At 48.9% G+C, this 14,621-nt stretch overlaps 1 protein-coding gene across 3 annotated transcripts in view; it reads right to left on the bottom strand.

The window, feature by feature from the left end:
• Positions 1–14,621, bottom strand: part of FRMD4A (FERM domain containing 4A) — a 100,046-nt gene that overhangs the window by 2,140 nt on the left and 83,285 nt on the right. For 2 of the 3 annotated variants that reach the window (XM_028495603.2, XM_024116363.3), the window contains one exon: positions 12,155–12,251. In XM_028495603.2, coding sequence (XP_028351404.1) covers positions 12,155–12,251 — 97 coding nt within the window. Of the gene's footprint in view, positions 1–9,228; positions 9,894–12,154; positions 12,252–14,621 lie in introns of those variants that run through there. The other variant, XM_028495604.2, reaches the window with a different exon arrangement.

Here is a 14,621-nt window from a genome sequence, read left to right as displayed (position 1 = left end):
CCCCTCCCCCCCCCGTGGCTCTCCCATGCGGCCGGGGCCCAGAACCCCTCCGGCTGCAGGCCTCAGGAGTCTCTTCTTTCTCAGGACACTTGCTTGCTTTGACCTCCCTGAGACCCCAGGTGTAACCAGCGTCCACCAGATTTTTATTCTGTCCTGGAAGCACACGCGAAATGGCGGGTTTCCCTGTGGGGAAACTCAGGTGATATTTTGAAGGGAGTCTTACTGCTGTTTATTTGAAATAACACGTATTGTTGTGTGATTATCAAAAAAAGTATTGAAAATATATAGAAAAGCGTATAGAAGGGACTTTGTGACAAAGACTTGGAGCTGTGCGTCCCGACGCACGTTGGGTACAGTCGTCCCTTGGTATCTGCGGGGACTTGGGTCCAAGAGCCCCCCCGGGCACCCAAGTCCGAGGACGCTCAAGTCCCTGATACAAACTGGTGCAGCACGGTTGGCCCTTCGTATCTGTGGCTTCCTCGTCCGTGGATCGGAGGGCCAGCCAACTGTATTTGTTGGGGAAAAAACCTGAGTTTAAGTGGACCTGCGCAGCTCCAGTCTGTGTTGTTCAAGGGTCAGCTGTGGTGTTTACATACCGAGAAGCAATCACACGGCGGTGCTGTCGCCCATGATCTTTGCTAGGCCCCTCCCCCCGATCCTAAACTCGCTCTTTCGAGGCTGAAGATCACACTTCATTTCGGTGAATCTAGGAATGGGCTGGGATTTGCCCAGGAGGCGCCCCGACGCCGGTTAATCAGCAGCCATGGGGCCCGAGGAGAGGGGATCCTACCTTCCTCCCCCGCCCTGCTGGCCACACGCAGCCCCTGGCGTGGGCATGGCTGACCTCGGTGCCCTGTGCAGGAACAGCTGCAGCGTGGCCTGGATTACCGCCTGTGCTCGTCCTTTGTTTGGAGCTTTTACTCCTAGTAACTTCTGAGTGTTCATTTGTGCTGATTCCTAAAGGGATGAAACCTGTAGGCCTTTAACCACAGCCTTCAGTCTTTGGAATAACATTCCCGTAAGGGACACGGGTCTGTGCCTCTGAGTTCGCAGGTGTGGGTTTGCTCAAGCTGGGTTTTCAAGTTTGACCTCCCCAGAGCACACGCCGTTTGGGGGGTAGAAATAGCTGTTTGGAAACAGCACCAGGACTCTCCACAAATGTCAGATGATTTCCTCCCCTGCCGCTGACCCCCCCATGCCCTGTGCTGCTGTTATGGCTGTGGACGGGTGGCAGGAAGAGACTCAAAGAAAAGCAGCTTTCGAGAGTGTCTTCAGCACAACCTCGCGAACCAGTTTATGACTGAGAATAAGCCATCATCGCCATTTTTCTGTTTGATTCGCTGATTTCTCTAGGAACAAGTGGATGAAAGCATTCTGCATTTCGTGAAGGTTTCTCATCTGGCTTTTAAAAAGCCCATCAACGCTGGAAAACCCAAGGCCTCTGTGAGCATACCGTGGCCTTTAAAGAGAGTCCTGTGCCTGGAACCCCTGAAATATATGCTGGGGTTAATACGCTTAAAGGTGGCTGCAGAAGCAAAGTAATATCAAGGCCCTAATTCCGGAACTGGCCCTGCCCGTCTATCACTGTGTTCCGGTGGTAAGTAGCTAATTCCATCCTACCCACCCTGCAAACTCTCTCTCCCCCCTGATAAAACTGACCTGTGCCGTCGTGCCTGAGGGACTGAGAGACTTTTCGTGGCAAAAGGTGGTTGGACCCCACGGTGGACATACGCTGTTCATTGGGGGACAGTCTCTCCCTAACTCTGCATCGTCCTGGTGGTGCTTTCCACCAGGGTGTCTGCCCCTACCCTCACTGAGGGTGGCCAAGTGGCCTAGTGGGGGCCAGTTAGAGTCCTCTAACCCCAGTCACTGGTCAGAGATGGGCAAATGCCCGAGCAGGGCCAAGCAGCTGTCACACTACAGGGCTGTCCACTTCCTCCCGAGGATGTGGTCACCAGGAGCAGGAAGTAGAGGCAGAGATGGAGAGAGAACACGCAAGCTCCGTGTTTGCCCGCAGCCATGAGGCAGGTACGGGCATGCAAAACCCACTAGTTTATAAAAGAACAGTAGAATCCAAATCATGTTTCTGGAAGCTGGAATCAATTAAGGTTACCTGCTCAGTTGTGGAGAAGACACTTAAGGTTTTTCATTCACCTAAGCTCCAAAGAGCCTTGCTTTTCTTTTTTCCTTCTGGTAAGAATTATCTCCCCGAAGTTTACGTTTCTAAGAGCTGGTCTAGGTAAAATATTCACAACTCAAAAGCACAGGAAAAGAATGGGAGTTCCTCCAACAAGGACTTTACTTTCCTAAATCCAGTCTTTTACAATGTCTGCAAGCCTTTTGAGATGAAGCAGGGATGTTTGGGGATTGATTAAAAAAAAGGATAGGTAGGCTTTGAATTGCTTCTAGAGCTGCATTTTTGTTCTTGTAAAGACTAGGTTTGTAAGACAAGGACAGTTTCTAATTCCATAAGGAACTGAGTTGCAACTTGAATGAAGCCAACAAGATCTTTAAACTTGAACTTGTTTTTTTTTTTTTAACAGTGGTGGCAGCCATGGGATCCGAAGGAGACTTCTGATTTCAAGCTCCCTCCTTTTGGTTGATCTGTCTGACTTTATTCAGGACTTAGGCAAGGACAGATTGTCCTTCTGGTGAGTACTCTTTTGGTTTCTGAATTAGAACGCGCTTGGTTCACATTCAAACGTGTAGTTTTCCTGAGAGCAAAACTAAAACAAAAATTGGAGGGCACGGGTCAAACACCTAATGAGAGACAACTGTCTCCAAAGCACAAGGCTCCCAGGTAAGGATAAGGTGGTCACAGCCAAGCAAGGTTCACAATAGGTCACTGGCCACCTGCAGGAAAAGTCCATGTAATGAGACCCCTGGTCATGGGCAAAGGCCGTCCACCAGGACAAAGAAGTATCCTGTGAAAGGCAAACTGTCAAACAAAACTCAAGTCCCAGCCCTAAGCTCACGCCTTAGGCCATCGAGGATTTTTTCTTCGTTCTAGGAAAAACTCCGAAAATGGGATCCCAGTCATGTGCCCCCCACCCCGGCCTTAGGAACCACCCTTTTTTTGTGTGTTAAAAAAGTTTATGGTCTGTCTGCACGCACATGGACCAATCTTACTGAAGACAAACTAAAATGGCAGTGGTCACCATGAGGAATGTTCCAATTAGCCAAGACTGTTCACTTCAGAAGTGCACCTGAAAGCAAGGGCTCCCGAATCAAACAAGTGGAATGGTATACCTGTTTTAACTGGCGTGAGGAAGCCTCCAAAAGGTTTCAAAATTCCCAAATAGCTTCACTGAAAGATTCATTGCAAAAGGATAATAAAACAATTAAAGATACAGAGATACCCAAAATAAAAGACGCTAAGACTGGCGTTAACTCCTACTCTCCCCTCCCTTCACCCTGCCTCGTCATACTGGTCCTCCGTGTGCGCTGTCTCCCCACTCTGAAGAGACTGCGTGACTGTAAACAAAAGCCGTCAAGTTGGTGGCCTTACGGACACTCCCATGTCTACCCTCGAAGAAGGCCCCCATCTGGGCTCTCCCAGGGTTGGTGGGCCCCACGGATTCTCCTGTAACTGCGACCAGTTATTCCCTTCAACAGCCAAGGGGAAACTAAAACTAAAGCAAAACCTTGCCAAATTCTGGTAGATAAGCGGAGCTATACTCTCTAAACCCCAGTTGTTCCAGAGCCTGCAGATGGGATCCCGGTAAATCTGGCAGAAGCTGGAAGGGGTGAGAGTTCTGACCAGAGTCAGCTCTCCTGAATCTCTGTTTGCAGTGCCCAGTTGAGAGAGAAAGGTAAATGTTCATGTCCCTTCCTTTCCAAATCCAGACCCATTGGTTGATCTTTTCTCTCCCAGGGACAGCTGTTGCCTTCTTGTTTGTCTCGTTTTGTGTCCTGAGAACTTGGCTTGGCGACCGTCAGGTTGGGCAGATACAACAGAAGTGTAAGTTGCACCTTAACATCTGTGGCTGAGGGCCTGTCGGTTAGTGCCAGCCTCAGGGGAATGAAGTCTTTCCTTCTTTTGGTTTTCTTTGGGAGTGGCTCTGGAGCTTGGGAGAGTGGTGTCCTTTGCACCCTCATTGGGAATGCCTCTTGCATCCATTGGGTCTTTCAATATGGCCAGGAATATTTACTGTTTGTCCCCCTGACAGACAAGATATTTAAAAGGATTGTTTAAGTAGCTCTATGGTCAGAAGTTGGCCAAACTGGAAGCTGATATACAGAGCCCGTTAGGAACTTTTAAGGCTTTGTCCCCTAAGTCAAAATGAAGCTATGTACCCAGAGGGAAAGAAAAACATTCCAAAGACAAAGCTCTAAATCTAGAGCACAGGAATCTCTTGAATTCCATCGTAGTTGAAGGTCTTCTCCCTGATCTAAAGAAGCAAATAGAAGATAATGTAGTTGGCTGGGCTATGATGTCATTCACGTTGCAACCCAGTTCCCCGACTGTCCTTGTCTTACAGACCTAGTCTTCACAAGAACAGAGATGCAGCTCTAGAGGCAGTTCAAAGCCCACCTATCCTTTCTGTCAATCCCCAGACGTCCCTTCTTCATCTCAAAAGGCTTGCAGACATTGTAAAACACCCGGATTTCAGAAAGGAAAAGTCCTTCCTGGATGAACTTCCATTCTTTTCCTGTGCCTTTGAGTTGTGAATGTTCTACCTGGTCTCCTCCAAGAATTCTTACCTAGGCCAGCTCTGAGAAACACAAACTTCAGGCAGGTAATTCTCCCCAGAAGGAAAAAAAGATGGGGAAGGCTATTTGGAGCTTAGGTGAATGAAAAATCTTAAGTGTCTTCTCCACAAATAGTAATGAAAAGCGTTGGCCATCTGAGCAGGTAACCCTACCTTACTCCAACTTCCAGAAACAGGATTTGGGTAAAAGTGTTCTTCTATAAACTAGTAAGTTTTGCATTATCGTACCTGTCTCATGGCTAAAATTTTAAAACAAAAGCTTTACGATCTCTGCATCTGTCTGTATGTTTATCTTTGTACATTGTATATTTGTAATGTTTTTCTACCTCTGAGTGGTATTGCCAAAACTGATTTGCAAAAGAGCATATTTAATTGGCTTAAAGAAAAATAAGCGATTATCAAATTAAGTATTCTAAAACTCTGAAATACAGAAACTTAACCCAAATGTTTTTCAAGTTCGCATGATCTAGGAAAAATCTTTAGTAAATAAAAGCTAACTTAAGTTTGTTGGTTTAATTAAAGTAGGTATGTTAAATATAATGCATATGTACAACTTTTATTCGACCTGGGTTTATTAGTCAAATAAGTTCACGTTAATCTCTGTTACAAAACTTGTCACCAAGGAAGAGAACTTAAGATGTTGGCGAGCTGTTTAATGCCTCGAGAAATTTTCATGACTATCTTTTGTAGCAAAGAAATTACTTCAAAACATCATCCCTATATGGGGCACCCCCATCATTTCTGCATAGTGACTGAGGAACTCATTTTACTGGCCAGGTGATCCGAGAACTCTGGAGAGTCCTTCTTATGCTATACAGGCTGCATTCAGGACTAGGAGAAAAGACTCGTGGCATCATTAAAGCCCAATTAGGAAAATTTCCTGAGACTTTGACTGAGGTGCTGTCACTGGTCCTTTTGCATCTAAGGTCCTTGCCTTTTGAAAAACCTCAGCTCAGTCCCGATGAAACAGTATCTGGCAGAGCCATGCATCTGCTTCACTTTCCACGCTGAGACCCTCAAATTGCCCAGCAGGACCTACTAAAAAATTGCTAGTCACCTATTCTCTATTCCTCCTACAGGTTAAAAAGCTTATGCTGAACAAGATTACAGCCTGACACCGACACCCCTCCTGACCTACTTCCTGGAGAATACGTCCTCTGGAAAAGACCCCAACTAAAGGACCCCTGCTTCCCTCCTTGGAAAGGACCTTTTCTGGTACTGCTCGCCAGTTCCTGCACAGCTAAACTTGAAGGCATCCAGCCCACCTGCAAGGAGTAACAGGACCAGAATGAACCAGCAAAGCCACTGGTGATCTCCCACCAGCAAAGCCACTGGTGATCTCCCACTTAAGATCTCCCGGCACCAGAAGCAGACGACATCGGACGTGGACGGCTAGCCCAAGACAACGGGCCAGGCCTGTATAACCTAACTTGATTTCCGCCACTGTTCTCTTTACTGTGGGAATCACGATGGGGGGACATTAACCAGAATCCTCCACTTACCTGTTTTCTCTCCAGGTTGCCCGTGTCTCCCAGGCAATCGCCAAGGGAGGTAACCTTTCAGACACTGCATTTGTCATTTAAAACTCCGATCTGTCTGTAAGGTTGGAGACTCCCTGGTCCTTCCTGTAACCCGATTTTTCTTCTATCATCCTTAGTGCCATCTTAAGCAACAGCTGACGTCCCTTCGATGTCAGCTACAGTGTTAAACTTTTGCAGCCCGGTTTCCCAGTGCCTTATTTTTACCTTTCACCGATCATAACTCTCCTTGCCCAATCTGACACAAATATCTTGTAAACCGTAGTACATTTGTGCCCCCATGTTCTTAGGGTTATCTAAATCAGATTTCAAAGGACTTGTCTCTTACCTTATGAGAGATGTTAAACTACTTAGGTTTATTGTTCAGTTACATGGGAAGCATTGCCAACTAAGTGATGATGAATCTTCTTGGGTTATTTGTATTTTAATAACAATTATTAATATAATTAAGTGTTCTAGAAATTGTGTGAAATTCCTAGAAATCTGATATGTCTTGGTATAACGTTATCAGTCATAATTCTGGTTATCTTAAAATATTGTCTATCAATCAATCACAGAAATAACCAAATTTCCTTGTCAATGCCATTATAATGAACTCTCATCAGATCTTTAGCAATGGGCATTTTTAAGTTCTTTTGTCATTGACAGACAGTTATTGTTTTACTCTGATGCTTTTGCAAAAGTGAGATTCATGGCAAGGAACCTACCAAGAACTCTTGACCACCCACAAGGGGCCAAACCCTGGGTACATATTTCACAACAGATGAAGGCTCCACCTGACTTCTGGTCCCGTGCAAAAAAGCTGGAGATCTCAAGTCAATCAAACCGACTAGCACGAGAAGTCGCCACCATCGAGACAGACAGACTGCTTCCTCCCAAGATGTCAGATCAAGAACATGTCTGTCTTTTCCATTCTTCCTTCCCATTCTGACCATCCTTTTCCTAATTCTCACACTGTGAAGGTTTTTATGATTCTTGCTGTCCATCGTTTTTGCTCTGGCTTGGAAAGATAATGCCATTGTTCACATATCTAAGGCTGCTGCAAAGGGGGGTAAACCTAACCTCAAAGACTTTGAATTCTCACGATGCTGGTGATTACGCTGTTCTGTCCATCACAAGTTGCTCCCTGAGTTCCAGTGCCTCCGTTTCTCTGGACCAAACTCAGCCAGCCACCCTTTCTGTTGTGTCCCACTCCCTAACCCTGGGCATCTACGTCCTTGTCTCTGGTTAACACCCCGGGGAACCCTGCATCCAGGCTCTGTACAAAGAAAGGGACACAAGGCAAGGGAAAGAGAATAAAACTACCTGTGCTGTCTACAGACCCTTCAGGTGTACTGGCCTCCACGGCTGTCACCTTTTGGGGCCCGAGCCGCAGACGGAAACAGGAATTACAAACAGGAATTACCGGGAAGCATTCAGTTGTTCAAAATCTGCTTCCTTTGGTGCAGCCCTACTCCGCCGGCCAGGAGCTGACGCAGATGAGGCCATGACCAGGAATCTCTCCTTACCTCTTGAAGATTCCAGAATCTGCTGGTAAAGCAACAGCTGCCCAATGAAAATCCCTAGACTCTCTGGCCAGTTGTTCTCGATAATAAGAGAAGCCTCTGCTTGATTATCCTTTAGCTGAACAAAGAGATGTCTGTGCTGGGACCAACACCACTTGCTGCACCTGGATCAACACTTCTGGGGAAGGTGAGACGACTGAACAGACCAGTCACTTTCTTAGGCCCACAAAGCAGCCAACGGGACCTTTCTCGGGGCTTATTCTGCTTAGAGTAGTCACAGCAGTCGCCGTAGCGTGCTGTATTCTCGCAAAAGCTTTAAATGCAACTTTGCAGCCACTGGCCACCAAGCAAATGATCTCCCTCAGAACAGAACATCAGAAAAGAACAAAGAGAATGACCCACTGAAAGACCGTGAACCCAGTGCCGTGACCTGTGAAGACCACACAGAGATTCAGCAAAAAAAAAAAACGGTAAGAACTCCAAAGCCATAGCTGGGAATAGCGCTAATGCCTTAAATTTTGATCACTTCTCTTAATTAGGCTCAGAGTCTGATGAAAAGGGGGTAATTGTTAAAAACAAGACAGCAGACCCAAAATGAAGTCGCTTAGGCTAGGTTCCATGTCACCAAACCGAGACTTGACTTTATAGTTTCAGCTCCCGCAGAAAGGAATCTTTAACCAGTCAAATCGGGACTCGCCGGGTCAGCATGAGGGAGGGCGTCCGCCCGGCAGACCCCTGCCGTCCCCTAACGGAGAGCGACTGGGCTACGACCAACCCGCTTTTTCACCTGGTGTAGCTTCCTCGTTCCTGCTCCTTTCTGCCTGCATGTCTTTCTTTTCGTACAGCTCCTCAGAGCTCCTTTCTGCCTGCCGGACTGGATGCTGCCTGATTCATGAATCACTGAAATAAAGCCAGTAAGCTCTTCCAAATATACTCGAATTTTTTTTTTAACACCATCTTCCTCTCAAAGGCTCAGCCCGTTTTCCGAATCGCCCATCGGCCAGCTCAGGGCACTTGCAGTAACAATTGTTCCACGTCTCCCCCCTTGGGTTCAGGATCTTGTCCTACCCTACTTTTCGGGCCGAAGTCTCGCTCTTTCTCTACGGCAAAATGACACTCTGCTGTTCCCCAGACGACACCCCTGCTTGTTTCTGCATCCGTGCTGCTTTTGCCCTTGCACTGGCCTCCACCCTTCGAGCCCCCTCCTCGCACCCCGGGCCTTGGAAGGGATCCCTCTCCCCTTGGAAGCCTTTTAGCACTTTGTTTAAAGTCTCAGGGCATTTAGTACGTAAGTGCTGCAAGAGTCATTTTTTGATGGAATAAACTTACCCCCCCTTTTTTTTTTAGCCACTTCTGAATGGTATCCTTTTTAGTTAACCCTTGAAATGCTCTTAGTTTCAATACCTTGTCTCCCCCTGAGGACAGGAACCAGACCAGGTGTTCATGTTTTTATGCCCACTGTAGCAGGGCTTTGCAAATTCCAGCGTGCATTTGATTCACCCAGGGATCCTGTCAAAATGCAGATTCGAATTCAGTATGTCCAAGAGTCTACCTCCTGACAAGCTCCTGGGTGACGGTGAGGGTGGTGCGCGTCTGTGGATCACATTTTGGAAAGCAGGGCCCTACGGCACTTGGTAGAGTGTACAGCCGTCACTGGGTGATCGGGTGGCTCTGGATCAACTGAGTCTGCCCTCGGCGCCTTGAGATAGAAACTGCACGATGCTGTTCTTTTCAACAAACTGAGTACTAAAACCAGTAAAAGCTTCTACAAGCGTCTGCATGTACGAAGAGCCTGGGAAAGTCTAAAACATAGTTTGTGGTCCTTTCTGGGAAGTAGCAGTGGGGATGTCGAACGAACACACACCCGATGTAAAAACATAAACAAACATCGACTTCCACATGTATCTAGAAATAAGACATGAAAATAATGGCTTCCACACCACTCAGATGTTTCCTTCTGGAAATTATGATACATACGGGCAACACAGACGCAGCACATCTGAGAGCACAGACTCATGAACAGCGAAGGGGGAAGGCTGTAAGAACGAAACATGCCCTTACGATACCTCTATTCATCAGTACTTTGGTGAGTTGGAGACTCAGACCCATCCATGATGGGCGAGTTTTCTGTTGCTTCTCTGAACAAAGGAAAGCAGAAGGAAGAGAAGAGAGGTCAGGTTAAAGAGAGGAACTGACACAGACACGATTAGTAGCTCATTAATGCATTGGAAAGCCCAGCTGACTATGCACCCAAGCGCTAGTGACACATAACGCAGGCCTTGCGCAACTTTCAGCCCCCTCGCGGGCGTCAAAGACCTCTTTTGACCCATTTCTCATTTTCTTATCACATCACAGAGAACAGTTATTGTTCGTTAATGACAATTCAACCCAATCTGATAAAAGTGTTTAAGGACCAGAATTCCTTTTTGTTTCAAATTGGTCTCGAATCCTCACTAGCTGTGTGTCATCAAACATAGGCGCGTTCCCAGATCCACTCCAGAGGAAAGGCAGGTGAGGGGGTGCTCGTAAGTTCCAAAGCCTGCTGTCAGTCAAGTAACAATCATGTATTTAGATCAGGTGAGGCTGGGTGTGATCCAGAAAATTTGGAGGAGCCAGAAAGACAGCCTGAAATCTGAAGGTCCTTATTCGGGGTGAGATGGGTTAGCCAGTGGACGTACCATATACACAGAAGATCTGTCATTCTTTTATGACTCTATCCATCTTCTTGAAACTCTTGGGCCCTAAGCCCTGCAGCAGCTGCCTGACCACACGAGCTAGAGCTGGGGTGTGGACGGTACATGAGGTAGTGTTATAAGGGTGTGTAATGAGGACGGGAGTAGCTGCTGCCCGACAGACAGACCAGGCGGTGGAAGTGGACACAGAGCACTGGCGGTTGGGACCGCGGGGTCTGTTAATTCAAGAGAGTAAGGGGCAGCGGGGGGTGGGCCGGTGATGGGTCGTCACACCTAAGTGCATCAGAATCCCCCGGAGGCCTGTCAACACACAGACCGCCGGGCGCCGCCCCGAGTTTCTGGTTCAGTGGGTCACGGATGGGCCCGACCAGTGCATTTCTAACAAGACCCCAGGTCATGCTGCTGGCCTGGGGTACCACATTTTAAGAACCACTGGCTTGGTGGAAAAAGACGAGGCTTCGGTGTGGGCTCACAGAGTGCAGGGCTGAAATTCCAGCCCCATCCAGCTGTGCGACACTGGGAAGACACTGATTTTCTCTGAGCCTCGTCTATAAAACTAAAAAAATCTGGGTACTTCCCTTGCAAGATTGCAGTGAGGATTCTATGAGCTCAGATATGTTAGAAGCTTCCCGCCTTTGAGTACACAGCAAGCACTCAATAAATGTGAGCTCCCCTTCTGTCAAATACTAAGGCTGAATAAAGCCTGGTTTAAAATCTCTAGAGAGAAATCTGCAGTAACAAAAAATGTCTGCCAAGAACAGAGCCTGAAAGGTGGAGCCAGCTCGGGTCCTGTAGTTTCCCTCCGGTGTAACTCACAGCTGTCACATTTTCCCAGCCATCCCCACGGATGCCCCAGCAAACGAGAAACGGAATAAAGCTGGATAAAGGGACCTCTTATTCCTTTAGCCAATGGAAAAATAATAGAATGGAGGATCCACGTCTCGGGGGCAACGGAAGAGGCAGGGATGGTGAGGGGAGCAGGAAGCAGGTCACGTGTACCTGCCGGACTCTTCTGTACTTGAAAACATCCTAAGTGTCCATGAGGTTTACTGTTCTAGGTGGTGTTCTCTGCCTACATTTAAAGCTGAAAAAGGAGCTGAGTTTTGGTTTCATCATTTACTGTGGGCCACCTCTTCAGGGTCGCAAGGTACCCGACCCCCTTTGTTTGTTGGTTCTGAGCAAGGGCTTGGCCGGCACTGAGACAGAATCTGAGCCTTCTGCTTTTTTTCCCTTAAGAAGCATCCTGACACCAAGAGAGTGGACACACTGCCAAGCGTGCAAAGCAGCAGGCTGGGGCTCAGGCCGGGGGTGGTGGTGGGGGTTCTCGAATCTCTCCTTGGCTGGCCTGGGGTGATCGCAACCCAAGTCCAGTGCCGTCTGGAATTCTGGCCAAAGAAGCAGACTCGGCTCCCTCCACATTTTCGGGACCATCACCAACTTTGAAGGAGAGTAGAGAGAATTCACCCGAATAAAGGGACAGCGCCGGAAAGGTGGGGGTGCAAGGTAACAGCAGTGCCTGGGGCTTCTCCGGAGAGGAAGAAGTTTCCAGCGCTGTACATCATTCCCTGTTTCCCAGTACCTCGCTCTCCTGCCGATAAACCCTCTGTCACTAGGATCTTACACCTGCTGTGCTCTAACTGACTACGGACGCGGAGGGTCACCGCACACCAGGGAGGGAGGGTCGGAGGTCTGAAGGGGGAACTCACCCGGTCCGCCAGGTTAGGATGTGGTGAGGGCTGCCGGGGGGTGTCGCTCCAACTTCACTGGACGGCGTGGAGCTTCTCTGGCTTTGAGGTAAGGCAGCTGCGTGTAGGTGGCGCAGAAGAGACACGGGTCAGACACGGGGCAGTGAAGGAGCTTCTTTCCAGAGATGCTGCCTGTGACCCCGTGGCAGGGTCCCCGTGGGAAAACGTCCACCCCTCTCCCCTCCCCACGTTTGGCCAGCGCCGTTTCCCGTCCCCCCTCCCCACAAGCCGTGCAGCTCCATTCTGAGTCAAGCTCGCTTGGGGTCCCAGGGCCCCGCTTTGCCACTGGGAAGTGGCCACAGGGATGGCGACGGTCACCACTGTCCTCGGAGGGGGACCTGGGCTGGCCTAGCGCAGGGAGGACCTGTTTCTCTGGACACGGCGTTTCCAGATGCGGCCCCGATGTGAAAACTCTTCTTTATTACGAACAGAGAACCTCCAGAAAGGTTCTCCGAGCTTGTGGTCTCTGCCGTTTCAGGCTTATAATTTACCACGTTAGGACCCTTCCAGTGGGGCAGGGCTTTTCAAAGCCCATCCAAATCTGACTAGTCGGAGCTTAGTGATGTGGGCAGCAATTCTGAGTTGGGAAAACTCAGTAGGAAGTAAATCCTACTTAAATGCATCCCTCTTCTTCCTTGGGAAGGCAGTCTTTCATTAGGATGCTTAGTCTAAAACATGTTCCAAAAGATTTACCGAATCTCTTTAGGTAAAGCAGATCTACTAGACAAGTGCTACAGTTTCAACAGAACATAAATACTCCTGACCTGTCCAACCTCAGCTTCTCCTAATAGGGTTACAGCGGACCCGTGGTCTTTAAATGATATACATAATATATTCATTCATTATTCTCAAAATCCTCCTACGAAGTTGATGGCATAATTCACTGGGCTGATTTTACAGATGACGGAGGAATCTGGAGAAGGTTCTCGGACCCTGAAGTCCACGGTTCTCTCACGCCTGCCTGAACCATATTTATTCCTGTCTCTGCAACTTGTCATTCGGCAATGACTCCATCATAAATGAGTCACTGGGAATCTGGGGAGAGGACGCAGAAGCCCCGTGAGCTGCTACACCCGGGCAGCCGGCCGCCCCTTCCTTTTCGCCCTGTTCTCCCCAGGCCCCAAGATCTCCTTCAGTCCCCCAGAGAGGAACCCCCCCCCCCCCCCCGCATTTCGCCCTGTCCTCCCCAGGCCCCAAGATCTCCTTCAGTCCCCCAGAGAGGAACCCCCCCCCCCCGCATTTTCTGTCTGTAAGATCACTCTCCCTTCCCCGGATTTTTGCCCGCCCTTAACCTTCTTTCCAGCCACAAGTCAAATCCTGACTTGGACTTCCTTTCATTTGCTGCTCATTTTATTCTGATACTTTAAAAAGCATTTTTCATTATGTCTCCAAATCCTCTCCCACTTTCTTTCCTACAGTCAGTGTGATGCAGTCTCTCTCTTTTTAATTGGCTTTTATCAGGCGATTCATGATCGGGCAGCACCCCATCTACCAACTAGAAAGGCGCTCCGATCAAGTCTCTCATCACCGTGGCACAATCTCCCCTCTTTGTGGGCGCTAAGGTATATACATGAGTTAGCGTCTGCTGGGGCCGAAAACCCCGCAGGGACGGGGAGACTGCTGGACAAACACTGTGTTTTTTTTTTGTTTGTTTGTTTTTTTTAATCATCGTCATTCTTTCTTGGAGACGGAGTGGGAAGGGGATTAACTTAAGGGAGAGAAGGGTTTCTTCCATTTTCACGTGATTCGGTACCGCTCGATGCCCCGAGTACAAGGATATGCGGTAACCCTTCCTCTGAGGAGGAAAACGTTAAGCTGTAACAACGGGGCATCAGAAGCACTTTACAGAAATGACTTTGGTCAGAACATAACGTCATTGAAACGGGACCTCGAGGAGCAGTCTCGAGTTTCCAGTGAAGTCACCAGGGGAAGTCACAGGCAGACTGCGCTCGCCACTTCGTTCTGTGGCCGGTCTGCGCCACCTGGGGGAGACACTGGCCAAACCTCAGGGCTTCGAGTGTTCCTCTCCCCTGCAAGGGTTCCGCTCAGGTCTCTAACCCGCTGCTGTCTCTCACCTACTACTGTGGCCCCCTTCGCCAGGTAAAGGCGCACCCTGGACTGGATAAACCCTGAAAGACACGGACTTCACCACTGCTCGGATCTCCGTCCTTACAAGAACAAGGGGCTTGCAGGCACGGTCCGCACCGCTACCCAGGAAGCCGATGTGGGAGACGGCGGCGCGCGCGGTCCGCTGGGCTGGGGCGGGGCTTAGGGTGCGCCGCCCCGCCCCTTCCCAGGTCTTCCTCACGCGGCAAAACCTAGGCTAGAGTGGGAGGGGTGAGCAAGGAGGGGAAGGAAGGTCTCACGCACCTGACAGCTAGGTTTCTAGAATTAACCATCTCTCCTGCCTGCCTGCCTGCCTGCCTGC

This window comes from Physeter macrocephalus, chromosome 11 (assembly GCF_002837175.3).
Source record: "Physeter macrocephalus isolate SW-GA chromosome 11, ASM283717v5, whole genome shotgun sequence".
NCBI lineage: Eukaryota > Metazoa > Chordata > Mammalia > Artiodactyla > Physeteridae > Physeter > Physeter macrocephalus.
This window is presented reverse-complemented; position numbering and strand designations above follow the sequence as displayed.